Source organism: Pantherophis guttatus, chromosome 3, assembly GCF_059756535.1.
Source record: "Pantherophis guttatus breed Tessera chromosome 3, ASM5975653v1, whole genome shotgun sequence".
Lineage (NCBI taxonomy): Eukaryota > Metazoa > Chordata > Lepidosauria > Squamata > Colubridae > Pantherophis > Pantherophis guttatus.
In genome coordinates, this window is record NC_142065.1 from 52048670 (window position 1) to 52076406 (window position 27737).

The window sequence follows — 27737 nt, forward strand, 5'->3', positions numbered from 1 at the left end:
AACTTTTTAATCCGTCGTGCTTTGAAGACAGGGCCGAACGGGGAGCTACTGAGGCGAATGTGCCGCTGCGAATATGAAGCCACGCTCCTCCCGACTCCGGAAGCAGGAAGCCCGGAGTGTATCGGCTGGAGATTCGCTCGGAGGGGCCTCTCGGGTCCATGTTGAATCCAGGAGACTCGACCCGCCCGGGGCGGTTCATGGGGTGAGAAGGCGTTCGCGCTGTCGAGAAGCGGGAGAGGCACCGCCAAACTTGGACCGAGGCTGCCGCTGGGGTGGGGAATGATATTTGCAGATTGCATCTCTTGAGATGGGTGGGTGGGGTGGGGGAATCCCTGGAGGGCGAGGGAGGGACGGGGGGGAGCGAGAAACAAGTCGCCGGACCAGCGCGAGGCCAGGAGGGTGGTAGTGGGCGTGTTTGAAAGGGCAACTCGAATGGCTTTTGGAGGATTCCTGGCTACTTGTGGCCAGATGAATTATAGGGCAGCCTGCAAGCCCGTATACGCGCCTCCTGGGAATGAGCCCTCCCCATATGAGGTTATATAGGGGTTGCCTTCCGAAGCAGACACTTTTCAAGATTGCTTCTTTGTGGCGGTAGAAAGCAAAAGAGAACCAGGGTGGGATGGAGAAACACAAGCCCCTTTTACCATTGACTGCCAGTAGGGTGACTGTAAGTCTCAGAAAGGATTTGCCGTAGATTCATGTCAGAGGCTTCTGATTGTATTCCGTGCTGGAAAGGTGCTTTGAGGGATGAGGATGTTTGTTTGTTTTTTTTGAACAGTGTCATGTAATTGAGGAAAGTTCTATATCATTAGGTAGGTAATGATGGAAATCATGAAGTTGAATTTTACAAGGATTTCTCCTTATGTGATGTTTACAAAGCTTTCCCTCTTAATGTGATGTTACTTAGCACTAGGTTGGATGGATGGATGGACGGACAGGTGCATAGAGATTTTTTTTAAAATAAAGTACTCCCTTTAATATCTACCATAATTAAATTCTTGATCCTGATGTTAAGTTATTTAAGTTAGTGCATTCAGATAGTACAGTACGACTGTATGTTCCAGGACTGTATGTTCATAACAAAGAACATTATGGTGACATGGATTTATTGTAATTATACCTCAGTGTCATTCTGTTCTGTAAAGTTTTGCATTCCAGTTGGTCTTTTTGACAGTGTCTCGTGATATATGAAATAGCACTGAATGTCTTGTTGGCATTTTGAATATATTTAACATAATCAAAAACTCTTTATGAGCATCAATAGCAGCTGACATTAAAAAAAATCTGGCAGTGAGAAGCCTTTTGCCTAATTTTGGCAAAAGGTCAATAAAGTCCAACAGTGTGTGTGTGTGTGTGTACACCTATTCTGTACTATTTTCCACAAGGAGCAGTCAAGTGCCTGAGTTTTATTGTGAAATAATCAGATAATTTAATATTAAATGCTCTAAGTATGTCTTCTATATCTGTTTTCTATTCCAGCACTTGCTGTGGTGCTCAGAGCTGTTATAGAAGCTGAATAAAGTGAAGCTCATTTTTTTTGTCATTTTTCAGTCTTTTTAAGTAAGCAACATGGTTGCAACAAAAGTCTACCGTTATTTATTTTATTAAATTTATCTCCCATCTTTCATTCAAGAGCTTAAGATATACATAATAGTCTCTCCTATTTTCCCCACAACAACCACTCATTGTGCATTTTGCAGAAATGATTGCTATTAACTGTATTTAGAAAACCATTTTGTTTCATTAGACATTTGCATAGGAAAGGAGGTTAGAGGAAGTATATAGTCTTGTGGACCAACATCATGCCAAGTGGTGTATATGTACACTTATCTTTTACTCCCCTGCCATATCTGAAACACCTTTCAGAGTTCAATACATTTGTACTGTAAGTGATGCTTGAATATATATCCACATAAAACGTTGCTCCTGTTGTGATGTTTTTCCCTCAGAAAACAATCACACAAGTTGTGTCTATGTTATTTGATATCCATAAATAGCACATATCTTAAATGAGGAAAATATTGTATTAATGCATTTTGTAAAAGTAAATAGACATTGACAAAAGCATGTGGAATTTTATTTCTCTGTGCATTTCCCTTTCGCTGGGAATTATGCTGGTGCTGATCATTTGTACAAATGGGGGTTGGGGGTAGATATCTTGTCTCTTATCTACTCAGCATCATATGGGTAACAGAAGGTTAGAAGATTAAAACAATGATGAAAACATCTTTAAATAATGATGCTGTATATATTAGCATAGTGTTCCCTCCTGTTGATCTCCAGACATTTTGGGTCTTTTTCCATTCATAGAAATAGTGTTATTTTATTCCAGTTCATGATTGCATGGTGTTATTAGACACCAGGACCTTGAAGAGTCCTTTAAGAAGGATTTAATGTTCTAAATATTTTCTCTTCTCCGAAAACATGTTATCAGATTTTCTGTTGTGCAAGTATGGGTTGCTCTTGGTATTATATTGCTGAGTACCATAAATAGAGCAGTATCTCATGGTAAAAGAAGCAGTGACTGAGTTTTAGTAAATGGCACTTTGTTTGAAACATTTTATTGTATAACATTAAGACATTTTCTTTATTTTCATGGTTTGAGTATTCATTGACCAGAGATAGTGTGGCTCATATCTATGTTTGTTAAGTTGCAAGCATATAAACCGTTGCTTTTGCAATAGTGAAATTGCTTTGCATTCTGAAGTCCTGACTCCTACATTTGATTATTTCTTGATTGTATTTGATAAATACAACATCCCATTTCTGTTCTTTGTTCTTTGTCAACTATTATTCATAGGCATGAAATAGCTGCAGTACCACTCCAGAAACTTTAGAGAGTTACAGCAATTCTTGATCTGCCAATTCTGTTTAGTATAAACAAAAGAGAACACACAATTGTTGCTTGATACTATCTGTTTGTGGTTTACTGAGATGAATAAAATGACTTTATTCCAAGAATCTCAATGCTGATACCTTGATTCCATTAATTATATTATATTATATTGAATGAATTATATTATATTATATTGAATGAACTAGACTTGCTACTCACACAATCAGATTGGCAGGCATGTTAGAAAAAACCTACTGTCTTCTGTCACCTTCCTTGAGGCACTGGAATAGTTTCTTAATTGTATTGAATTTTTCCTAATAGGATTTTTCATCAGAAGACATGGAGCTTTCGACTAGTGAACTCAGTATTTATGATAAACTTTCGGAGACTATTGACTTGGTGAGACAGACAGGTTACCAGTGTGGTATGTCTGAAAAGGCCATTGAGAAATTCATCAAACAACTCTTGGAAAAAAATGAACCACAAAGAGGACCCCCGCGCTTTCCTCTATTAATGGTTCTCTATAAGGTAATACAGTTTTGGATTCTCCATGTTCTTGTACAAAGTGTACAGGTAGTCCTTGACTTAAGACCACAATTGAGCCCAGAATTTATGTTGCTAAGTGAGAAATTTGCTAAGTGAGTTTTGTCCCACTCTATGACTTTTCTTGCCATATTTGTTAAATGAATCACTGCAGTTGTTAAATCAATAATGCTTTTGTTAAGTGAATCTGGCTTCCCCATTGACTTTGCTTGTCAGAAGGTCGCAAAAGATGGTCACATGACCCCGGGACACTGCAACCGTCATAAATATGAACCAGTTGCCAAGGATCCAAATGTAAATCACATGACCATGGAGATGCTACAACGGTCATAAGTATACAAAATGGTCATAAGTCACTTTTTTCAGTGACCTAACTTTAAACGGTCACTAAACAAACTGTTGTAAGTTGAGGACTACTTGTACTGCAATTTGAAATCTCCATAGGATGAAATGTCTGTAGATGTGATTAGATCCATGCTTCTCAGATTTTAAGATATAATGATGTTAATTTGTGCAACCGCTCTTTTCCTGTGAATGAAACTAAAGATTTTATTCGTGTTAGGATTGGATCCCAAATAAATATATTACTTATTTTTATTAGTGACTTGTTAATATCAGAGAGTATCTCAAAAGTTGCGAAACTACTGTGGATTTCATAGGTAAAACGAGGAGCAAAAGCAAAATTGTGTTTTGATACACAATGTGCTCCTGCCATTGAAGCTTGCAGTCAACTTGCCAAGACAAATCTGGGTGGTAAGCCAAAGTGAGCTTTTGGCAACGACCCCACTTTGCTTGCTGACCTCACTGATCAGGTTTGAAAATAAACAAGGCAACAAACCATGTGACCTTCCTCCCATAATGATCCCCAGTGACCCCTGACCCCAAAGTTCGAGAATCTCTCAGATAAAAATTTACATCATCAGTCATTTGTACTATCATGCTTATTGCATGGGAGTAATGTTAGATGGAATTAGTAATACTAATGATCTTATTCTTCTCTTCTCTTGCAGGGATTGGTTACCCTGGGAGTAGTTTTACTAACGGCATACTTCATGATCCAGCCATATACACTTTCACCATCTGAAAACACACTCACCAAAACCCATCCATGGGGTTCCCTCTTTCATCATATCCGGGTGCTGCCATTACCCATTACCAAGAAATACATGCTGGAGAGTAAGGATCTAAGCATTTATTTCATCATTAAATTAAAACAGCTGGGTGCTTTACGTATGATAAATGCAGATGATATAAATAAAAAACGCTATTCAGTTCTTTATTTTTAAAATAACACTGCATCCTGCTTTTTGTGAAAAGAAAAAGAATAAGTCAAATCTGCTTGCAGTAAACACCTTGGTTCCACTCTTATTTTTGTAACAAAATTTAACAAATTAGCTCTAGTGACTGTATGGCAATCTATTAAGGTATTTTTCCTTATGCTAAAACTATTTCCTGATTGATCTTAAAAGGTTCATTTTGAAGATATATATATTTAAGTGCATTGACTCATTGATCAGTAACTAGATTAATTCAGTTCTGCATTTTTGATGAGTGAAACCTATCAATGAAATGAATTTGTATCTCTCAAAACCTATGCAGAATTTATACTTATGCCATTTCTGGTCCAGTTTATACAGGATGTTTTAGAAAAGAAATAATTTTAAAAAGGTTAAATTTCTAATATTTTGTACTTTATTCAAAGACTTGGAAGACTTGATTTGGCAGTTTCTTTATTTCCCACTTTTCCTGTAATCTTCTGCTGCTCTCTAGCCTATTTCAAAGCACAATTCCTACTTTTTTTTTTCCTGGTGGGTGTCACTGATTGAGAGACTAGCTTTTCCCGAAATGTTGTACTCATTAAATTTTAAAAAATTACTTTGGCATGTCTGCTCAGAAGAAAAATAAATTAATTTTCCCAGCAATTTTATCAAGTTTTCAAGTCCTGGAAAGCATGGTATTTTACCAGTCTTGTTTTTATATATATGAGTAAATTATATGATCACTGTTGTAACTGTTTACAAATACGTATAAACAGATTAATCTTAGAGAGCTGATACGCCATTTACCACTTGGCAAAATTTTGTTTGTAGTTGGACTGTTAACTGTTAAGTCAAAGGATCCAGAAAGCGAATCTGTCCAATTAATTAATTAATTGATTGCACAGGGGAGTAGGTGATTTACTTTTCATTAATTGAAATATACAAGGAAGGCACTGTAAAAAAAAAACTTGAAATAAATTAGTCAACAGTTTTCCCTTCTTAGAAAGTCATAACACTGATATAATAAACAACCAAGGTGTAATACAAACATAGGTAAAGCTGTCTGAATTGAATACATAGTTGAAAAGTCATTACCACTGAAGTGCCTTCTCAATTAGGATAAATAGAAACATTATCATTTTAAAATGTTGCATTCACACATAATCAGAGAAAAAATTATTCCTAGGAACTGGCTATTTAAATGATAAATTAATGATAAAAATAGAAGATTCTTGCTCTTAGTGATTCATTTGATAGGATCATGTTCTATGTATCATAGTGGCATTTCTATGGACTGTTGGATGTTCATAGGAATAAAAAAAACAACATCATCAGATTCTGGTTTGTATGTTTTGCTCCAGAAAACATAGCCTAAGTGGTTTCATAGTTTCTATTTCTGGAGCAACTCTCTAAATCAGGGTTGTCAAACTTGTGGCCCGCAAGCTGGATGTGTCACACGCTGGCCATGCCCGCACCCATTTTAGCAAAGGGGGAAAAAAGTCAACAGTATGTCATGTGATGCCGCTATGACAATGTGAGTTTGATACCCCTGCTCTAAATGTATCAATGATAAATGCATCCAAGTCTTTAAAGGGGAGATTATCTGGTACATGAAAACAGAAGAATTGAATTTACACTGTACAGTTCTAGCGGTTTACTTAGAAAGGTAGGGTGTATCTGGAATTTCACAGAAGCAGCTGCTAAAAGGGCAACTATGTTATACTGTTTTATTCTCTTTTGTCTGCTGTTGATTTATGGTATTGTTGTCAGTGATTGTAATAAAGGATTGAACTGAAGTAAAAGAGCAATTTTGAGGGGGAAAAGGACAGTTTGAAAAATTGTAAGACTTGGCTGCTTGAAGGGACAGGACCTGCCTATCACTTTTCATTCAGTCATTTTATAACACTCAGATTCTGTTACCCATGTTACTGTATATGTAACATATGGCATTTAAAATCTAATTTTATTTTATCATGCCTTGGAAGGAAGTCTTTTTTGTTCATTGGGACATTAGCAGCATATCAAGAATTGCAGCCCATATTGACTATTCTTTCAAATAACTTGTGTTTTGATTAGAAATAATTCCCCCCCCCCCCCCCCCCCCGGATATTGTTATATGAGAAGTGAGATCAGGGAGGATGCCTACTTCTGTATGTTAAAGGACATTTTCAGGTTGTCTCAAGGGTTCACTCACTCCTTATTGAACAGCATTCTTACCATAGGCGTATGCAGCTCTTTTCCTTATGTTATCTGAAAAATCTCCTCCTAGAGTGTGCTGGAATACATAGTGATACAAATAAATGAAGAGGTTAATAGAGGAAAAACCTGCTGCCTCAGCTTTTCATAGATAGTTCTTGGTTCTCTGCCACAAATCATTTTATTTATTTATAAAATTCATTGGCTGCCTATCTTACCATAGGGTAACTCTGGGCAGCTTACAGTTACATTTAAGTTAGAATGTAAAAAGTTAAAATTAAACATTAAAACCAAAGACACATGGGGGGGGGCAGAGTGGGGGAAGGTGGGATCTGTTATTACTCAATCAGCCACCTCCATTGTGCTGTTCCCCCACAGGCAAAGTCTTCTGTTATCCATCACCAAGATACTTTACAAAAGACCAGAGTGTTTTAACTCTGTTTGAAGCAAAAATCAAGAACATGGGGGCATAACTTCAAACTGACAGGAGGGAAATTCAAAAGTAAGTTAGAAAGCATTATTTCACAAACCGATTAGTAGAAGCTTGGAACCAACTTCCAGCGGAGGTAATGGGGCAGTCATCTGTAACTGAGTTTGAGCTTGTTTGGATAAACACATGTCCATCATCTGGACATGTGTTGAAAAGATAAATAAAGATAAATAAATAAAAATAATAATTAAAATGTATAAATTAACAAGAAAGCAAAAAACAAACTCAAAGAGCAGATTTGATGGATTACCAGGTCTTTTACTGCCTTCAGTTATCCATGTTTCTGTGAAATGGAGATTAAATTATTGTTCTCCATTTTCATACTATGAGCTTCTCAGAAGTTTCTTTATAAATTAGCATTATGTGCAATTAGCATTGCAACCATCTTTGAAAGAAACAGCATGTGAGAAGTCATTTCACATCTACCACAAATGCTGTTGATTTTTTGCCATTAATATTTGGGTTGCGATCAAGCTAGAAAAAAAGGCAAGATTGTGTAATGCCTGAAATGGGAGCTCCCTTTGCCCTACTTTTAATTTGTTATATTGTCATTATCTTTGAATAACCCGTCAAAAGTGTTGAAAGCTCAGTGGTCTGGAATCAAAAATGTGTGTCATCATCCAAAACTGCTTATGAAAAGCATGGTTAGTCTAATTCATTCAAGGTGTCAGAATCAGAACTACAAGTTGTAGTTCAGTTCTCTCTCGTTTATGGGGGGGAAAGGCCCATCTTTCCATATTTAAATATATTTAAGTAATGTATACTGTATATTGCTAATTTTATAAATCCCAAAGAGAAGTAGATTTGTTTGAGGGCTTAATTTAAACTTTAAAATATGGCTCTAGAGTTTGAACGTGTCCCTTAAGAACATATGCCAGCAATATCATTGAATTGCTCTGATACAGCAATACAACTGAGAATTAATTACGTATTTTGACATGTATGCACCTACCTCAATGAAATTGTTCGGAAAATGTGGAACAGGAATTGTCAGGTGAAAAATAACTTTGGCTCCTAACAAAAGAGGTTCAGATATTTTTAGAGGCGTCTGTTTTAAAAAGATGTGGGAAAGTGCCAATGAAGCATTTAGGTTGGCTCACGAGCAGAGTTCCTTGTGGGCAGTGAGCTGTAACTTAAATCTGAAGGATTGCGGTGTGAGAGGAGTTAAGAATGGTTTTTGTTTTTGTTTGTTTTTGCTTTTTTTGCTTTTTTGTTTTGCATTTTAGAACTTTTAAACAATACTTACAAACCCTAATTTATGAGCAAGGGTGGAGTCAGTATCCATTTAGCTGGAAAAGTTTCCAGCAATAATCTCTGTCTTTGGCAGCTGCCTTTAGCCTTAGGTGTTTGACTTTCAGCCAGTTTCCAGGGCCTTTTCCTACTAAATCCATTTGGATGATCTCAGTTAGGTCTGTTCTAGAGCATGCACAGAGATTCCCATTGCAAATGAATACGTTCTTTCTAAGACCCACCAGGAAACAATATTGCCCCAAGAGGATGTTGTCCTCTTGCATAATCCAGCTGCAGCATCCTTCCACCACTCCGGTGTGAACTATAGCCCGATGCCTCAGAGCTATCATCAGGGTTTAAAATGCTGCCAAACCTGCTGAATTTTATTGTAAACAGCCCTTCTTATAATCTGGAACCTAATAACAGACACATGTGTTGGGACCTAGTTTTTCATGGACAGCCTGCCCTTTTAAAGATGGGCGGTGCAAGTTCTTTTTAACATACTTTGGCAGTTGTTCAGCAGGAGAATTGTTTGCTTGTAATTTCTGACAGCAGACACATTATTGTGGGAATCTGGAAAGCTGAAAGCTCTTCTTTTTTGCATTTAGGATAATTTTAATGTTTTTATCAGGTTTATAGATGATTCTACATGAGTGATTCTTTGGAATACTGTCCACCTTATTCTAAAATAAGGATTGCTGTGTAGTGTTTAGTTGAGATGAGATTTACTCTAAACTTTGTAGCAGTTTTGCAATCACCAGTTGAACATTCTGTAATAGCTTATTAAGCTGTTCTTAACCACTTCACAAGTTTTCTTTCGTAGCTGAGATTTGAAAATACATTTGCAACATTTCTAGATCACTATGAAAAATAGCTTGAAAAATAGAAAAAAGATATGATTTCTGAAAAGTATGCTTTCCTTAAAGTTATTACAGTCCCTCTGTATTCTTTTGTTGCCCTTTGCTGACGTACCTGTTCCAGATTTAGGGGTCAAAATAACTCTATTCTGACCATAAAAGGAAGTTTTTTTAAAGATATGAATTCATGGAATATGGTTGCTAATTTTGGCATGGAAATGAGTAGGTTTGCCAGCCAAAGGGATGAAGTTTTCCTTCATTCATTGCTTCAGAATGGTAAGCATTGTAAGCATCTAAAAGACATCTGTGTGGCAAAAAAATGCCATTTTGCATCTAGTTTGCAGTGAACCATGACTGCTGTTCTTACCAGCTGAGGTGATTTGAGGCTAACAGTACTAAACTCTTATGACTTTCGAAATTGATATTTAAGAATGTTGTGGTTTTAATTAACTCCTCATGTCTGGCCTTATATATTGAATTTCTAGCCTTTGTCTAAAATTTTAAGAGCTTAAAGCAAGAATGGAGCCTGAGACAGTTTGTACGAATAGAATAGAATAGAATAGAATAGAATAGGATAGGATAGGATAGGATAGGATAGGATAGGATAGAATAGAATAGAATAGAATAGAATAGAATAGAATAGAATAGAATAGAATAGAATAGAATAGAATAGAATAGAATAACAGAGTTGGAAGGAACCTTGGAGGTCTTCTAGTCCAACCCCCTGCCCAGGCAGGAAACCCTATACCACTTCAGACAAATGGTTATCCTACATCTTAAAAATTTCCAATGTTGGAGCATTCACAACTTCTGCAGGCAAGTTGTTCCACTTATTAATTGTTCTAACTGTCAGGAAATTTCTCCTTAGTTCTAAGTTGTTTCTTTTTTAAACCTATAATTAAACCTATAATGTGTTTTTATTGTGTTATTAAATAACACAAAAGTTAGTATCTGCTATAGCTACTAAATGACTTTAACACCTGTTCATCTGAATGGCAATACCAGGAGCATCAAATTCAACTCATTGGGTTAATGCATGTCTTTGTTTACATTCTTCTCTTAACAGTGGTGATGAATATGTTGTTGGAAGACCTGAAGAACTGGGTTAGGGATAGATTGTCATTAAGAAAATTCTATGTGGTCACTAAGAGTTGGCACCAACTTAGTGGCACATAATCAATAAAAAGCACTGTCCCTCAGGTTAACCGAGTCAGCAGCTCACATTTCTTCTCAGTTTAGTGAACCTTGTTAGTTTGCTGAGTCAATCATTTTGTAATTCTCAAAAGTGAAGAATTTGTATCGGGGGTATAAACTGGCAGCCTGCAGACCGGATGCATCATGCGCAGGCCATGCCCACCCCGGTTCTGCAAAACTGTCACAATACGTCACGTGATGTTTGACACCCATGATTTATATCTTCATGGACTAGTGAAATGACTAAGAAGATGTGTGTTGATTTTGCAAAATTTGCGTTAGTTATGTTTAATGAAGGCAAGAAATGTGTTCTACTTTTGCAGTGAGTCTGAATCATTTAATTTTTCTCACTGACAGATAATTTTTAACACACCATTTCTTTTGACAGAATAATTACTCTACACATTATAATAATGTTTAAATTTTATGACTAAAGTATTATCTATTGATATATATTAAACGCAGAGCAATGACTTAATTGAAGATGACAATTAAAAGCTCAGCATGGCTAATAGAGCTTGTTTGCAAAATTTCTTCGGCATTTTTAGAGCAGTTCAAATTGTTGCAGTCTAGTCTATCTCTGGAGGCTCTGTGTTTATAATCCTTATGGCACCCAGCAGACCTTGGCTGTTCTCAAAAAGCTAAGTTTAGTAGGCCCTTGCTACCCAGGAGCTGAACTTAGCTAGAGAGAGTCTCTCCTGTTTGTACTGTCTTAGTGTATCCTTGTGCTGCGTTTGTTCAGCAACATACACGGGGAATATTGGTTCCATTTTCTAGCAGCAAATGTTTCTTCTCTGGAAGTAAGAAAACAATTTGGCATGGAAAGACCCTCTGCAGCATAACATTTGCACCTAGTCATGCCAAGAAAAAGTGTGGACTGTTACCGAAGCTGTGCAGGGTGGGATACATATTACAGTTTCTGCTGCTTGGGTGATTGAACTATGAGCCAATCTTTGGAAAACATGTGGTGTAATCATGGAATTATTGGGCTTACTCAGTTCCTAATGTACAGAAAAGTTCTAAAGTTGACTTTACTTAAGCAAATGTGTAGCAAGACATAAGCCATATGGAATTACGTTGGTTTAGAATGAATTTTATTGCTGTGATAAGAGCATTTGCCTAGGATTTGTACAGAATTGCCAGTTATGGCTTGTTTAGTGTATACATGAGCAATATTGTTATCTGGCCTAGGGCAGGGGACCTTTAAGACTTCTGGACATGCTGGCTGGAAAATTCTGGACGTTGAAGTCCACAAGTCTTAAAGTTGCCAAGTTTGGAGACCCTGGTTCTAGAGCAAAACCAGCCACATTTAGCACACCTCAAATCACCTTGAGTAGTGGGATCTTTCAGTGGTTCCTGTTAAAGTTCAAAGATACAGAACTGAAAGCCAATTTTTGTTAAACGTATTTAAGTAATTGCATTTTAAGATGACAGGATAAAAATGTAATATTGTTTAAAATTAATCATCCAATTTTTAAAAAATGGGGTATTCCAGTTCATTGTTTAAGGTTTCTTGCAAGATTTCCGTTTTCTATTTCTATTCATACATTTTGGTTGTCATAAAAAATCAGTTGTGACTTTGGAAAACCTCAAATCTTTTCCAATTATATTGTTAATTTCATGTTAAGAATTTAGAACATTTGGGTGTTGTTAATGTACCAGGCTGACACTGAAAGCTTGAAAAAAAAAATTAATTTGAAACATTGCCATTCAGCAATTATTTTAAAAATCTACGCAAAGATTCATATGTATTCTTAGATTCCCATTAACTCTCCTGTTCTTTCACATCCTGGAGTCTAAGTGCCTCACGTTCCTCTTACACTCTCAGATTCTTCAGCAGGAAGCTGTCACCTAATCAACTATAGGCATCTTTTCAGGAAACAAGCTTTTTACACTTTACACTGCAGCACACGGTCTCTTGGAACACATTTTTCTGCTCTTATCCTTAGTGAACTGCTCTCACAATCCTTTTATTTTTCCCATTTTCTTGCTTAGTCAGATATAATTACATGATTTACATTTAAATAATCAATATATGCATATCCTACCTTTCTACCTTTTGGGAGTCCTGAGATCACATATAAAAAACATTTCAAGCAGAATTAATTGAAAAAACAAATATGAACAAAACTGAAATCCCCGTTAGCATAGTCCAGTCTCCAATGGACAGAACTAGCTAGAAAGTAATAGAGGGGAGTGGAAATTTGTGTCAAATGGACAATTGAAAGAAAGCAAGATTTACTAGCATTGACATGTCATGGAAAAACCCAATAATATTCTGGAAATTAAGGGTTTAGTTTAGTTTAGTTTAGTTTATTTGGATTTATATACCGCCCTTCTCCCGAAGGACTCAGGGCTGTGAACAGCCAAAGATAAAACACATACAATATAAAATTTAAAAACAATTGAAAACATATTAAACAAATTTGGCCCATACTAATTAAAACACCCCATTTTTAAAAACAAATTAAAATTAAGCAATTAAAAGAGTTAGGCCAGCCCAGCTTGTTGGAATAAAAAAGTCTTGAGGGCACGGCGGAAAGTGCGTAAATCTGGGATCCTCTGTATCTCCGGGGGGAGCTCGTTCCAAAGGGCAGGTGCCCCCACAGAGAAGGCTCTCCCCCTGGGGGCCACCAGTCGACACTGACTGACGGCACCCTGAGGAGCCCCTCTCTGTGGGAGCGTACTGACCGGTGAGAGGCTACCGGTGGCAGGAGGCGGTCTTGTAGGTACCCAGGTCCTAAGCAATGAAATTCAGGGTGAAATTCAGGTATGAAGATAGGTAGATATAAATTTTACTTTGCTAAACTTCAGGAGTATATAAAAATGAAATGTACGCTTTGTAGAAACACAGTCAAGGTAGTATAGAATGGAGTATTTAATTAGAGGATTAATAGAGCATTTAATTTTTAAATACTCTAGACCAGCCTCCTCCCCCCAACCCTTGGATCGTGGCCCACTACCAAGCCTTGAGCTGTTCGGAACTGGGCCACGGAAGTGGTGGGCGCAAGCTTGTGCAGAACCATCCCTCTCCCACTCCACCAATCTGCAAAGCCAGAAAGATTGGAGAACTCTGCACTATAGAGTACTTAAACAGCTGTGGTGGAACAGTGGTTAGAATGCAATATAGCAGGCTAATTTTGCTGATGCTAGAAGTTCGATTCTGACCAGTGAAAATTGACTCACTTCAATCCTTCCAAGGTTGGTAAAATGGGGATACAGATTTTTGGGGGGCAATATGCTGACTTTGTAAACTGCTTAGAGAGGGCTGTAAAACATTACGAAGCGGTATATAAGTCTAAGCACTTTTGCTATTGTTTTTGTTATTTTATTTATCAGATTTATATTTTTAAGCTAGATAGTTCTCTGAAGGATCAAGCAGGTTTATTATTTATCCTTTATAGGATACATAAACAAGATCAGCTACAACAGAAAGGATAAGGAAGGAAGTTGCTTTGGTAACTACAGATATTGTACAGGATGAAAAATGCTATGATGACAAATCAAAATTGTACCTTAATCACAATGCGGGATGCTAAATACTTAAAACACTAGAGTGATGTTAAAGTCAGTAATGTCTAGACTGGGGAGGGTGGGAGAAAGGCTGTCTTTATCCATGCAGAATGTGCTTCTTCTCTCACTTTTTGTCCTTCAAAGTCTAGACAAGGGTGGGGAACCTGTGACCCTCCAGATGTTTCTGAACTGCAACTTTTAACCTCCCTCCTGTTGGCCAAGTTGATTGAGTCTATTGGAAATTAGACATCTGGAGGCTAAAGATACCCCACCCAGGCAAAGTTTGAAACTCATACACTTAATCTAGAATGATGGAGAGAAAAGCCACAGTTCTAAAAGCCCCAACATCTTCAACTCTAATTGCTGGATAGAAACTTTATCTATGTGCTGATATTTTTGCAGGTGTATGTTATAGAATCAATATTTTAGAATAATGAAAATCCGTAGTTGTACAACAATTGAGAATGATTGAACTTTGTGTGATTAATAGAATGAGGGAAAAATTCACTCTTCGTTGGTGGTCCTTTATCATCCCATGACTTTAGCCAAGAATAATTTATTTTCCAATTGTACATTTTAATGCTCTATTTTAATTATACCATGAAGCAATATTGGTACTTTTCTAAATATCTATGACCTGTTCATATACAAAGCATGCTACACTGAAAACTGAAATAACCCTTGAGTGTGCCTGGGCAAAGTGATAATCTAAAAGGAATGCAGGAGTGTAATTGGAAAAATAGAAGACTAGTTTTATAAAGGTCCAATTCATTTCCCTTGTGTATTTCTGTAGTTACATTTTCTTTGCTCAGACCGTTATTTTTCCGTCACCCCTTTCCCATCTGCCCAAATTCTAACAAGACCTTCCTTTTCTACTACACTTTTTGGGAAGGTTGCCGCCTCTCAACAATAAAATTCAGACTATTTTTTAAAATAAATAAATGCCTGTTTTCAATTCTACTTGGCTATTATCCCAATAACAATAACTCTGAATTATCCAAATGAAATACGTAGTTTAAATTATAGCCAAACAAACCGAATAAAAATTTTGAAACACTTTTCAGAGATTAACAGTTCAGAAACAATTTAATGGTCTTTTTTATCATAGATTTCCATTGTTTGGCCCTAGCATGCACTTAGACTATAATAGAAATTGCAACAGAGGCTGAAATTTGTCATAGAAGATAAGTCTTTAGACATTGCTATCCATAGCTTTGTTAAATAGTTTTACTAATCTCTTTTTTTTATTAAAGCTATGTATGATGAATAGGAAAGACGTCTTTTTCAGAAAGCCATAATGAAACTCTTTTGAAAAATATTATCTTTCAGAGAAATGCAAGGTTATGATCAGCTATCCTTTTGAAATAATTTTAATGTATCTTTTCCAAACAAATCATATTATGATTGTTTTAGCATACATCCAGTAGTGGTACATCAAGAATTCAGATTAACAAGCTGGAAAGAATTAGCTATTGTGATGTTATGATGTGAGAAAAGAAATCTTTCCCCAAAGAATAATAGGCTTCTTTCCTCTCTCTCTTTAAATATAGTTCTGGATATTATTAGTATCTTCTTGCAAATTATTAGAAATAATTTTCCTAATATACAGAGATGGTCTGTGCTGAATGAGTTACTTAAGTACCCTATTATTAACAAAACATTGGACCATTAAAAGATAAAACCTTATTTATCTTGGGTTGTTGTGCAGTATCACAACAAGGCCACTTGAGCTAAGCCGCTTTAGTCAAACGAAAGGATTTCTCCAAAGAATTGTTAAGTGTTGTAATTTCATTGTACTGGTGTAATTATTATTGCTCTAATTAAATTGATTAGGAATAGCCATAATGCCTAAATGTATTTTGCATGTAGTTAAGCTACACTCTTCAGTTTTACGTTTGATTATCAAAAATGTAAGTATTTATCTGTCTTAATCATGGATCCAACATTATCAGATGTTACCAAGTTCTAAGAGTTTCTGGAAAGTAGATTATGAAATATGGCACCTGGACTATTTCTGATGTGGCCCATATTGAGTTTAAATTTTTTTCCTTCATGAATTAGCCTTGGAAATTTTCAGTAATCACTTAATATTCCACAGCCGGTTTAGAAATGAACTGCTAATGATTGGAATTGGTTGCTATTTGCTTAAAATTGAAATTTTGAATGAAGTTCATACATCTCTTCTCTCCTTCCTTTCCAAAGAATGTCCAGAGTGGTGGGGCTTAGACTGTAGACGGAATATGTCTCTAACTGCCAAGTGTTCTTGCTGCTGCTCCATGAAAACTCTTGTTGCTCCAATTGACGTTATGCAGCTATCGGACGTCAGGCAGCTGCAAGGGCAGCCTCTCTTGATCAAGGTAACTTAATAGTATGGCGGGACCTGGCAGATGGTGGCAAACCTCTTGGACATATGAAAAGACTTTTAATAAAATTAATGTCATCCTTTTCTCATCAGACAGGACAGTATCGTTCTTATGCTGAAATGAAACATTTTCAGTCCCTCTACCCCGAATTGACAAATTTTGTGATACAAGAGGAGGCAGCTGAGTTATGGAGCAGCCCTTCCAAGCAGCAAGCTCCATTTCCTGTTTTCTGGTGAGTTTGAGCTGTTAGAGGTTCCCTGCCTCTCTAGCACTAGCTCAACAGTAGCCCCAGCTGACATTCAGTGATGCAACTTTCAGGAGCCCTGAAGAGCAAGGAGTAGGGATGAGGTGCAGCACTAGAAAAGAGGTACGGTTGCTATCCCCATAATTTTCTTCTTTCTTCTTTGAATTATCTTTCTTGATTGAAACGGAGAAGTGGTCCTGTCAATATGCAGATTTTTTTTAAAAAGGGAATTGAATTACGTACTAGTAGTAGGCTATCAAACTCAACAACATGATTGTTTCCTCTTATTCAGGAAAAACTCATATTTTAGAGGCTGTACTAAGCTTATGTGGCTGCTAAGGGGTACTGAATAATATATAACAATTGCTTTTTGATCTTTTGGATTAGAGGTGATCATGAAGCCTGTAAACTGCACTATGGCAGTATGTCCACCTATGGAGGGATAGTGGATCGTGCTCTGTCTGTGTAGATTGGAGGCCGTGCAAAAACCTTTGACTCCTGTTTACAACATAGATCACTGCTCCCTTACCAATAGGTTCCAGTAAACATTTACTGCACTGTTTAAATGATTTCAGGATTCAAGTCTGTCGAAGAAATGCAAAAATTCTGGAAACTTTGAAAAAAAGTTCTATTTTTTAAAAGGAATTTTTGGAGAAATTAAAACATATACAGTGCTTAGTTTTTAATATCTTTTATAACTATGAAGTGTGGTTGTACAAAGTGTTCTGTGCATGGAACAATTGGTTTGGGATGGGCAGTGCATAGACAAAATATACAAGATTTTGGATGTTTCTTCCGTACAGAATGCTGAATGGGGTTGTTTTATTCCAGCAGAAGTTGGAAAGTGATGGTACTAGATAAAAAGTGTTTTGTGTGCTCTGCTCCACTTTAACTGCTATGACTAGATGTTGTCTTCAATCAATTTTGAATTCTAGTAACTGGAAAGTAGCTATCATTATTGCAGTTTTGCAAATACTTCTTTGGGGAACCTGTGAGTTGGTTGGTTGGTTGGTTGGTTATTTATTTATTCATTTATTTATTCATTTATTTATTTATTTTTATGTTGCCCATCTTCTTTACAAGGTGAATCTGGGTGGCTTGCAGGTTATAAAACAAGTAAAAGTAGTTGAAAGATGAAAAGATTAAAACAACACAGAGTTAAAATATTAGGAGAACTAAGAACCAGATGGGACACGGATGAGATGTTCCTATCCCATTAGCCAGATACTGAAAGTGCCATTTTTCAAAAAACAAACAAACATGTGGAGGAAAAAAAAAGTAAGGAATCAAGATGCAGCATATGCATTTTGCCAAAAGAAATGTTAGTTAATTGGTAGGGTTGTGTACTCTTGAAAATGATATGGAGAAATGTGTGGGACATCTACAGACACTGCACCTGTCCACGAGCTTGCAAAAAGATGCTACTGTTTTAAATGTTGCTTTACTTAGTCAGTTATTTCAAGAGCAATATATTTTTTTCAAGTTTGGAAAAGGACATAGCTTCTTTAGCTGATGGCAGAGAAGTACTGTACTTGTGCTCAAGGGTTTTTCTCTCTCTCTCCCCCTTCCCCCCCCCTCTCTCTCTCAGATGTGACCTGTGATTGCATATGGCTGCCATTTTTTAATTCCCCCTTTGTTCCCATATAAGACTAAAGAACGTTTTCCAAATAATTTGCAAATTGTGCACAGAGCTATTAATTACTGGACTACTATTGTCATTGGCAGGTTCAAAAATTATTTTTTAAAAAATTTTGATGGGCTTTTGAAAACCAAAGGCTTAGCGGTGCATATTACAAGCTTATGTAATATTTTACATGTTAGTATGTTTTTTGATTTAATGTGACAGTTTTCAATCAGTAACCAACATCATTCTTAACATAATCATGTTATGTAGAATTTCAAATGAAATATTTCAATCTTTCTCTTCCTCACTCCCAATTTTTTTGAAAACAACAAAAAGTTCTTGAAAAAGGAAAAGGGATATTTCTTCTCTGAATTTCTATTTCCCCCGTAGGGCTTTACATCTTTAATCTGCCCTTGAGTGAATTTATTTTATTGTTTCCAGTCTATGAAGTGTCCCTTTATATAGTTTATTAACCCAAAGCTGGAGTTTTCATTTTTTTCCCTGGCTGTGGAAGCTCTTAATTTTTTTAAAAAAGTTGTAGAACCCTAATCAAAAGGCAGAGCTCTACTGATAAAAGATTGACAGCATTCAATCCCCCCCCCTTGATTCCACCCTCACCCCCGCCGGAATCCCATCAAGTTCTTGCAGGATCCTAAATTCCACTGCAAAAGGCTGAGAAGCCTTTTGCAAATCTGTGCTTGTTTGAAAGTTCAGTTCAAGATTAAATTCTTTGTTACCTTGTACACCAGGTTTTTCCCTTCATATTTTTGAATCTTCCAGTGGACATGCTCTCTGGCAATGGGTTGGAAGAATGTGGTTTTTGCATAAATATTACAAGACCGTAATGGTTGATGCTTTGAGTCATATCTGGGCATTCCCTATTTGTGAAATACAGTGTTCCCTATCATCCAATGCTGTATTTTTTTATGAAGTTATGATGGACAGTTTGGGTGCACAGTATCTCAGTATGAATCATGACAAGTCTCCACACTGGGATTTCTCATGTTTCCCTGCCCTCCATTTTCCTAGAATGATGAGTAAGTTAGGATTCCCAAAGCCTTTCCCATGTGGCTTTAGTTAATGCTGGACTAGGTGACGCCTTTCTTTGTTTTACTTCTTCAGAGTTTAATTTGATAATAAGTGTGATCTTTTCCCCCTTCAGACAGAAACTTTAAGATTATATCTGATCTTAGATAATACCAGTCTCCTGATTCCTTGCCTATATTATTTTCTTGGAGAATGTAGATTATCTAAAGTTAGCTAAAGAAGGCTCACTTTCTAATCCAAATGCTCATATCCCCACATTGACATCTGATTTGTGTGTGACTGTGTGTGTGCTTTTGTGACATATATGTTAAATTAAGCCAGATACAGATAGCCCTTTAGGATGGCAAACAATGACTGTTTTGAAATGGTTTAGAACTCAGTAGCAATGCCATTGTGAGGTGCCTGCTGTCTTGCTTATTCTCTAAAATGTCCCATAGGCAAACCCCTCAGAATAAATCTCAGATTCTGCAAGAGATTTTTCCCATCTTCTCTTCGCTGCTGTTTCCAAAGGACATTTCTCTAAAAAGCTGTTTCCTCATCCACCATCCACGGCTTCAAGATAAGGTCGGTGTGTTTAGTGTTAAAATATTTCTGAACTTCTTTTTACATTTACACCAGGAACATTAGGCTGAAAAAAGAATGACTTTTTCTAAAAGCATTTGTATTCTATATTTATATTTAAAAGGCTCTGATCATGGTTTATGCAGTAGAAAAACTAAAAGGCCTCATGCCCTCAGATTAAGAAACAAAAAAAGATGTGAGGTAGAAAGATATCGAGAGAAAAGGAAGATACGTTCTTAGTGCTAACATTGTTCTAAAAGGGTTGATTGGGAAGGAAATGGCTGCCCAGAGAGGGCAGAAGACTTTGTCACCTTCAGGGCAGACAGTTCTGTTCTTCTTTTTCACTAAACTGTTATTTATCCTGTCCTCTGTGAGGAGAGAGGAATGGTCTTTAGTCCAGTTGGTTATAGCAATAGGAAGAAGATTTCAATGCGGGGCTGCTCTTTTTTCTTGTGAGTTGAAAAGTGGTTGAAAATGAACAAACATAACTGAAACCCAACAAATAGCCAGCTCTTCAAGACAGGTGTAATGTTGCTGAGCATTTGCTGCTTCTATTCAAACCTATCAGATACGCAATGGGGCAACAAATTTGGTGTGTATTGCCACATGCATATAGAAAAGGGATGGTGCTCTGATTGCAACATTATACCTGCCATTTTGCAGATTTTTCTATGCCAATGTCACTGGGTAGCATCAAGCTTTAGATCTGCTTGGTTGACAAGATCCTTAAGAGATGGTTATGGGGTCCGACTTTTTTTGGCTCTGGTTTGATGTTGCAGAGGAGCTCTAGAGAAGAAACCATTATCTATGCCTTCAATTTCTTTGAATTCAATTTTATGTTTTTTATTTTCTTTCCAGTAAAACTATAAAGGTTTCTGGGTGATAATAAAATGAACAGTCCTTCTTTTTTTATTTTTCAGACATACAGACTGCAGAACACCTTTGTGGTAGGAAGTGGTCAGCTCAACTTATATGTTATTCCATCTCTCTTGTGCAGAGAACACTGCAAGACATTGATGGTAGAGCTGGAAGCTGGAGATATTGGTGAGAATTGATACAGCAATAGGAGTTTATCCTACCAACAGCAACTAGCTGCAATTAACTGTTACTGCTGGAAAAAAAGCAAGCCCTGATTTGTAGCTCCTGACATTTTGCCCTACTAAATGCTTTAAACTTTATAATGCAGTAACAGAGAAAATATATTCCACACCCTATCTATTGGGAAAAAAACATGAACTCTGTATATACTATGTGGTCTTCTAAATTGGCTTTCTACCCTAGAAAACTGCATTTGGCATTATAGGAAGTTTGTGTTGAGTCTATTGCAGCAGCCAAAAGTCAAAGTGCTGTTTATGGGAAGGCTACAATTTAGTAAATAATGTTGCTTCATTGTTGTACAAGGCTAGGCCAGACCAAACTTGATTGATCACCACAGTTCAAAGAAGAGAATGTAGAACTGCTTATGTATAAACATTATATTGGAACATAGCAAGAGTCAGGCAGGCAAAGGGTGGGCAACCTTTTCAGGCAATGACCATCCGTTCTTCTTTTAAAATTACATGAATTTTTATCCTCAAAATCTCATACAAGAATGTTGGGGTCTCACAGCTTTGGGCTGAGTTGGGGTAACTTCATGCTCTCTAGCGGTGTCATGGATGTACTGATGTTTGTAGAGTTTTGAAGTGGACTCTTGAGACTATTAGGTCTGTTTTATTGAGGCCACTTAATGAAATAGTTCATATGAAGACATATGCTGAAGTAATTTTTTTATACTTCCAAAGAAATCTTGCTTAAGCCTTAACAAATTGATTTTCTCTAAGCTATATCATATTGTTAAGACCAGAACATATATATGGATAATTTACTTCATGTAAGATACTGGTGGGTCTAGGATAACTCGGCACAGCCAACTCAGCATGGCCAGTTTACCACCACCAAGTTGCCTCCGCCAACTCATTGCCACCAACTCATTGCAGGACAACTCAGTGTGGCTAATTCACCATGGGACCAACTTCTTGCAGGCAGCTAAAGATAGAGCTTAGTAGGTGGGAAGAGATCAGAGCGGCAGCGACTAGGGGCTTCCCATCAGAGAGAGAGATGGGCAGGTAAGTGAGCAGGTGGGCAGAGTGCAGAATGGCATTAGCAATGGCTGGAGGCTTCCCATTTTCACATCCCCTGCCGCTGCCGCTGCGATGAGCTCTAGGCCTTTCAGAGTTCGGGGGAATTTGGCAGCAGCAGCAGTGTTTGGACCGTTCAGTGGTAGTGGGCAGGATAAGTGGGGGAGAGGTGTTGGAGGTTGGGTAATGTCCCATTTTCATATCTCCCACTGCTGCTGCTACTGAACAGCCTGCGGCGGTTGAGTGTGAAAATGGGATGTGCCTTCTCTCTGCCACCTCCTGGCTGTTCCTCCCACCGATCGCCTGAACACTGCTGCTGCTGCCTCATACCCTGAACTCTGAATGGCCTGGATTTTAGTGCAGCAGCAGAGGCAGGTGTGTGTGAAAATGGGAAGCCCCCAGCCATCACCACTCTGCTCTGTCCACCTGCTTGCGTGCCCACTCACCTGGGTCTCCCTCTGGTGGGAAACTTCCAGCTGCCGCCATCGCTCTCCACTCTGCTTAGTTGCTTGTTTGCCTGCCCGGCTCTCCCTCAGCTGCCCTCACCAAGTTGTCCCATGCTGAACTGGCCATGATGAGTTGTCCCATTCTGGACACTGGCAAGGAAGCTTGTTGAAGTACTTGCATACCATGGAAATAGAACAATGGGATGTTTCAGGGCACCATCACCTCCAATAGCATCCAATAATAAATCATAATAATCTGGTGTTATTGTTTTTCTTCCAAAGGTTTTACAAATGTAGATTATTGGACAACAAGTTTTAACGCCAGAGGATCTGAACCCGTTGTCATTTGTGATGGATCTGCCAGTTGAAAACTCAGTGTGCAAGACCTCAATGTCACAAAAGATATGGGGATGATACCACTAGAGTTCCCAGTGATATGTTTTCCCTTCTGATCTGCAACGAAGAAAGCTGTGCACTTTTAAAAGAACATTTTATTCAAGGTCACTGGCTTGCCTTTTCAGATGTTTTGGTACAAACCGGAAGACCTCTTTCCTCTAGCTTTTAGTAGAGTTATTCTTGAAAGCTGACTGATGGATTTTATGTGTGTGTGTGTGTGTGTGTGTGTCGGGGGGGAGTTCTGTGAAGTACTCTTTGTGAACATTATTCCTTTTGACACTGCAGAAGGAGTTGTCTCAAAATATTCCTTTCCAGACATCCTGGAAGAAGTAACGTCAGAGCTGCTGATGTCTCTGGATCATTGCTTTAAAAGAGCAAACTACTAAAATATCAGATAGGCTGAGAAATTAAAAATGTCTCTTGAGAAAAGCATTTGCTCAGGATCTTACCCTATGTTACAGTTTGAATGCAGGAATTTGATCCACAGCTGCATTTTTCTTTCTTTCACTATATTGTGATGACACATCTTCAGAATATTCTTTCCAGTGAAAAAAAGTCATGTCTTTCTACCTAAGAACACAGCGTGACTTTATGCAGTCATCACCAAACTGTGTGGCTGAGGTGGGGTTTATATGCTTGACAGAGAAAAACGTTCCGCAAATATATTTTTCCATCTCTTTTCATGAATGTTGAAATATGTATTCTTGACACTTCTCCCTGGACTAAGTCAGTAGAACGCCAAATCCATTTTCCCCCCAAATGAGTAATAAGAGCCAAATTTGTTAAAGCAATGACTTGTTTGAGCATCCTCTTCTGAAAATTAAGCACTTGGAGAGGGTCTGAGTTGGACATTCCAAATTAGTTACCATTTTAATTTGTTATCATGGTTGAGTTGAGCTTGGGAAAGTATTTCTTGAAAGCATTTTATAAAATTTTGGTTTGAATGTCTCCAGATCTTTTTAAAATTGAGGGGGATAGTTTGTGGGCAGAGTTGCAGTGTGGAATGTTTAATGTGTGCCATGAATATGTTTGCCATTCTCTACAAGCATTAATTGTATTCTCTCTTTCATTAGCATTGTCAACGTTTGATTCTTGATTGCCTTCCCAGGTTTTTGCATTTCCTCATGGTTCTTGTGAACTCATCTATCTAATATATTTAGAGGGGATTATTTTCTAGCACAGAAATTGTAGAGGTGTTTCCCTTGAGTGAATCTTTAGGTTCCTGTTGTGCTAAGATAATTTGCAGATGTGTCAGGCTGAAGCCGGGCCAGCAATGAGGCTAGTGTGCATATTTGTACAAGTTTATATGCTTTGGGGGGGATTCTTTTATTAAAATGTAATAAAATGGGAAGCAGAATTGCATTAATTTGTAAAGAAAACAGTTTTAAACATTGGACTAGAATAATATCTTTGTTTTTAGAATCTTTGGATTAATTATTAATTGTTCAGCAGAGTAACAGATAAAGGAGCCTGTCAGAATCATGATCCCGTTCTCATGACTTAGTGCAAACAGACAAATTTTGTTTATTTCCTTCTGTTTCTCAAACATGCATAACTAATTGGGTATTGAGGGACTAAATTACGATAATGAAATTAGCCTTATGGATGGTTAAAGGATTTGTGAATAAATAAAATGATAGGACTATGAAACTTAAACTTTTAGAGGATGGGAACTTAATCTTCATCACTGATGTTTAACTGCATACTTAAGTGTTTTTTATCTTCTTTTAAAACAGAAATTTCACACATTATAATGTCACTTTAGGTTTGTATATAAAAAAGAAACCTTTGTAATCTGGGCTAAGTATTTTACTAAAGGCGTAAGTGTGTGTGTGTGCATGCGTGATGATAGCCATAGAAGTGGCAAATGTGTTGTTTGGTTTTTCATTAATATTTTCTATATCATTTTATATGAGAATAAGCCCATTAAGTTTAATGGTACTTGCTAATCAGAAGGCATGTATAGGTAATAGATGAAAAACCTCACTATATATAAATATCCTAAGTGGAATTTCTTACTTGACATCTCTATTGGGGTTTTTTTTAAATGAAAAAGCTAGGTTTCTAAATTCTTTTTCATTCATTCTTTTATCAAGGTTAAATATAGACCTATCTATCCAGAGAATACTGCTCGCTTTGAACTGCATGTTGGTCATATTTTTAATTTTTATGCAAATAATATAAAAGAAAAAAAATCCAAAGCATTTCGGATGACAAAGACCACTTAAATCTACGAAGTTATAGAAAGTTGTTTCTGCTTTGGTAGTGAAATATGTAGGTATATTTAACAGATTTATATCAATGATGCTCACTGTTTAATAATGTGCTGGAGGGCAGGGAATTGATGTCAGTCTAAGGGTCTCTGGGTAACAATTTTTTAAAAGTACAAATATTTCCCTAAAATGGTTTGTTTGTTTTCTCTCTCTCTCTCAAATACAAACCGGGATATTGTTAGCACGTTGGACAGGAGATAATGTATCTATCCTACTTTTGGACTCTGGTTTTCCACGTGCACTTTTTGTCTTTGTGTTGGCTTTCAGATCTGGGTTTAGGAGGTGCTGTGCATATGTCCAAGTCTCATTCCCTCTGGAGTTTACATCATTTGTTTTCAAACTTCCAGTACATTTTCTCCTCCTTTTCTACAAGCTGCAAGGAATTAAAAGCAGAAGTAATTGCTCAAGAGGAATCCGAGATCCAAGTTCTCTGCTTTTTAGCTGATTAAGAGCATTTACTTAGATAAGATCCTCAGTTGTTCCATTTGGAATGCATACTACTATTGGAAGGCACCAGGCAGGCGAAGACTGTCACAGAGCATATGGCAATAAATGAATACATATATATTCATTGTTGCTATGTTTTCCGCACTTTTTGCCACCCTGTTGCATGATATTGATAGATTATTTTTTGGGGGGGGGGGGCATAAAATGCTTTAGATTTCCTGTCCGATATTCACTGTATATGTTGGTCAATCTGTTCTTTGCTTCTTTTGGAGAAACAACCTACCTGCTGTGTTGTACTGCAGTACTTATAAAACTTAAACATTACATACTTGTAGGTACAATCCTAAACTAGCATTGGTAGTTTGTTTCTTGGTTAGGTTCAATGGCCAAGATGCAGATTTTTGTTTGCTAACTGCAGAGCAGTGAATGAAATATTTGTCTTTGGGCAGACTGCATTGAAGTGATGAACTGAAGTGATCTAATGAGCAGCGTTTACTGAAGGTTACCTGGCTGCCCATTCATATCTATGGATACTTAGTGTTCAGGTCACTACGATTTTCCTCCTAGATTTCAGTTTTTAAACCTCAGGACCAAGGTATATATAACAAGTGCAAACAAGCTTTATGAAATTTTGTAAACAATTTCAGGGAAATCATAAAGGGGTTTCTTTTGCACACAGTAGAAATTGCAGATACAGGTAGTCCTTGACTTATGACTAGTCACTTGAAAATATGACAGACACCCCCCCTCGAAAAAAAAAAAACAATCTATGTGTCCATTTTTGAAGTTACAATATTGATACAATGGCTGCATGCATATACACTCTGCAGTCCCATGATTGCATGTTGAGCACTTGGCAGCTGGGTCACCTTTACAGCCATTTGCAGCATCCTATGGTCATGTGACCACAGTTTGCTGTGGTTTTTTTGCTGGTTTTCGGCTTTTATTTCCAGTTTCTGCCAAAAGCCATTGAGGAAAATTGATTCACTTAATGACTGCTGCATTTGCTTAACGAGTGCCACAAAAATGTCAAAAAAATTGGGTCTAATCATGTTGATGTTTTGATTTACGACCTCAAGGACTTACATCTGTAATTCCAGGCTTAATTATACTCTTAAATTGAGGATTACCTATGATTATTCATATTTATAGGAGAGTTGTGTGTTTGAAAATAATGGCAATTTAAAAATCTGTAACTCTGGCAGAGTGTATGGTAAAAGTTAGGGGTGCACAGTTAGGTCTTCCTGGAGCCACTGTTTGCCTACAAAGACAAAATCTTCACCAAAAATTCAGCTACCTTTGAATGGAAGGCATTTATATTGCAGAATATTTCTAGGATTTTTTGTTTGTTTGTTTGTTTCATTTATTTGGGAAATGTACAGCTTAAAAAAGCCTGGAAGGGATGACTTTTTAAAGAAACTAAATTAACTGCTCTTTTGTTGACTAAGGGAAATAATCAAGTTTCTTGTTTTAAAGTGTGTTTTAATATTATTTGTCCATGCGCAGAATAGTGATAATGTGTCTCATTGCTACCTTATACAGTATACTATAAAGGCTAAGGGTTGCCTGGGAAGTATTTGTGTGTGTGTATTGAATACCCATATAGTCCGAATTATGGAACTTTTCATATAAATGAATGTAAATATGCAATACATGCAGAGTTTTATTAACAATTATAAAGTAATATATTGCAACTTTTTGTAAATATGGGGAAATGGTTGTAAAGAGTGTAAATAAATCAGATTTATATGTTGAAAGTAGAGGTCAATTTTTACTTTTTGCAATTAAATATAATTGTTGATGCACTTTGCCCCATATGGCTTTTTTCCTTTGTTAAATAAATAATGTTCTATCAAAAGCCTCTGTGTATATATGCTGTATCATGAAGTATTTAAATTGGCATGGGGGAGTATGCTTTAGCAATATGCCATCTGCCAAGAAGGGAAAACAAAACAATTTAATTGCCAAAGAAATATGCTTACAGTATACTCCCAGGCACACACACACAACTTATATATAGGTTATTTCATTGCCTAATTTGAACTACAACATTTGTGACTCTGGGATTTTTTGAATAAAGAGGGTGTTAGAAAAAGGAAGA

At 37.0% G+C, this 27737-nt stretch overlaps 1 protein-coding gene across 2 annotated transcripts; it reads left to right on the forward strand.

The window, feature by feature from the left end:
* C3H6orf89 (chromosome 3 C6orf89 homolog) lies at positions 1-27494 on the forward strand. 2 transcript variants are annotated; one of them, XM_034414679.2, is made up of 8 exons: positions 1-202; positions 3158-3364; positions 4390-4555; positions 16321-16475; positions 16574-16713; positions 19834-19960; positions 20878-21001; positions 22803-27494. In XM_034414679.2, exons 1-8 carry the CDS (start codon positions 74-76, stop codon positions 22886-22888), a joined length of 1134 nt encoding a protein of 377 aa, XP_034270570.2. In that variant the 5' UTR covers positions 1-73; the 3' UTR covers positions 22889-27494. The 2 variants fall into 2 exon arrangements, with proteins under 2 accessions (XP_034270570.2, XP_034270571.1); XM_034414680.3 differs by having other exon boundaries at positions 105-272.
* Positions 27495-27737: the final 243 nt, after the last annotated feature.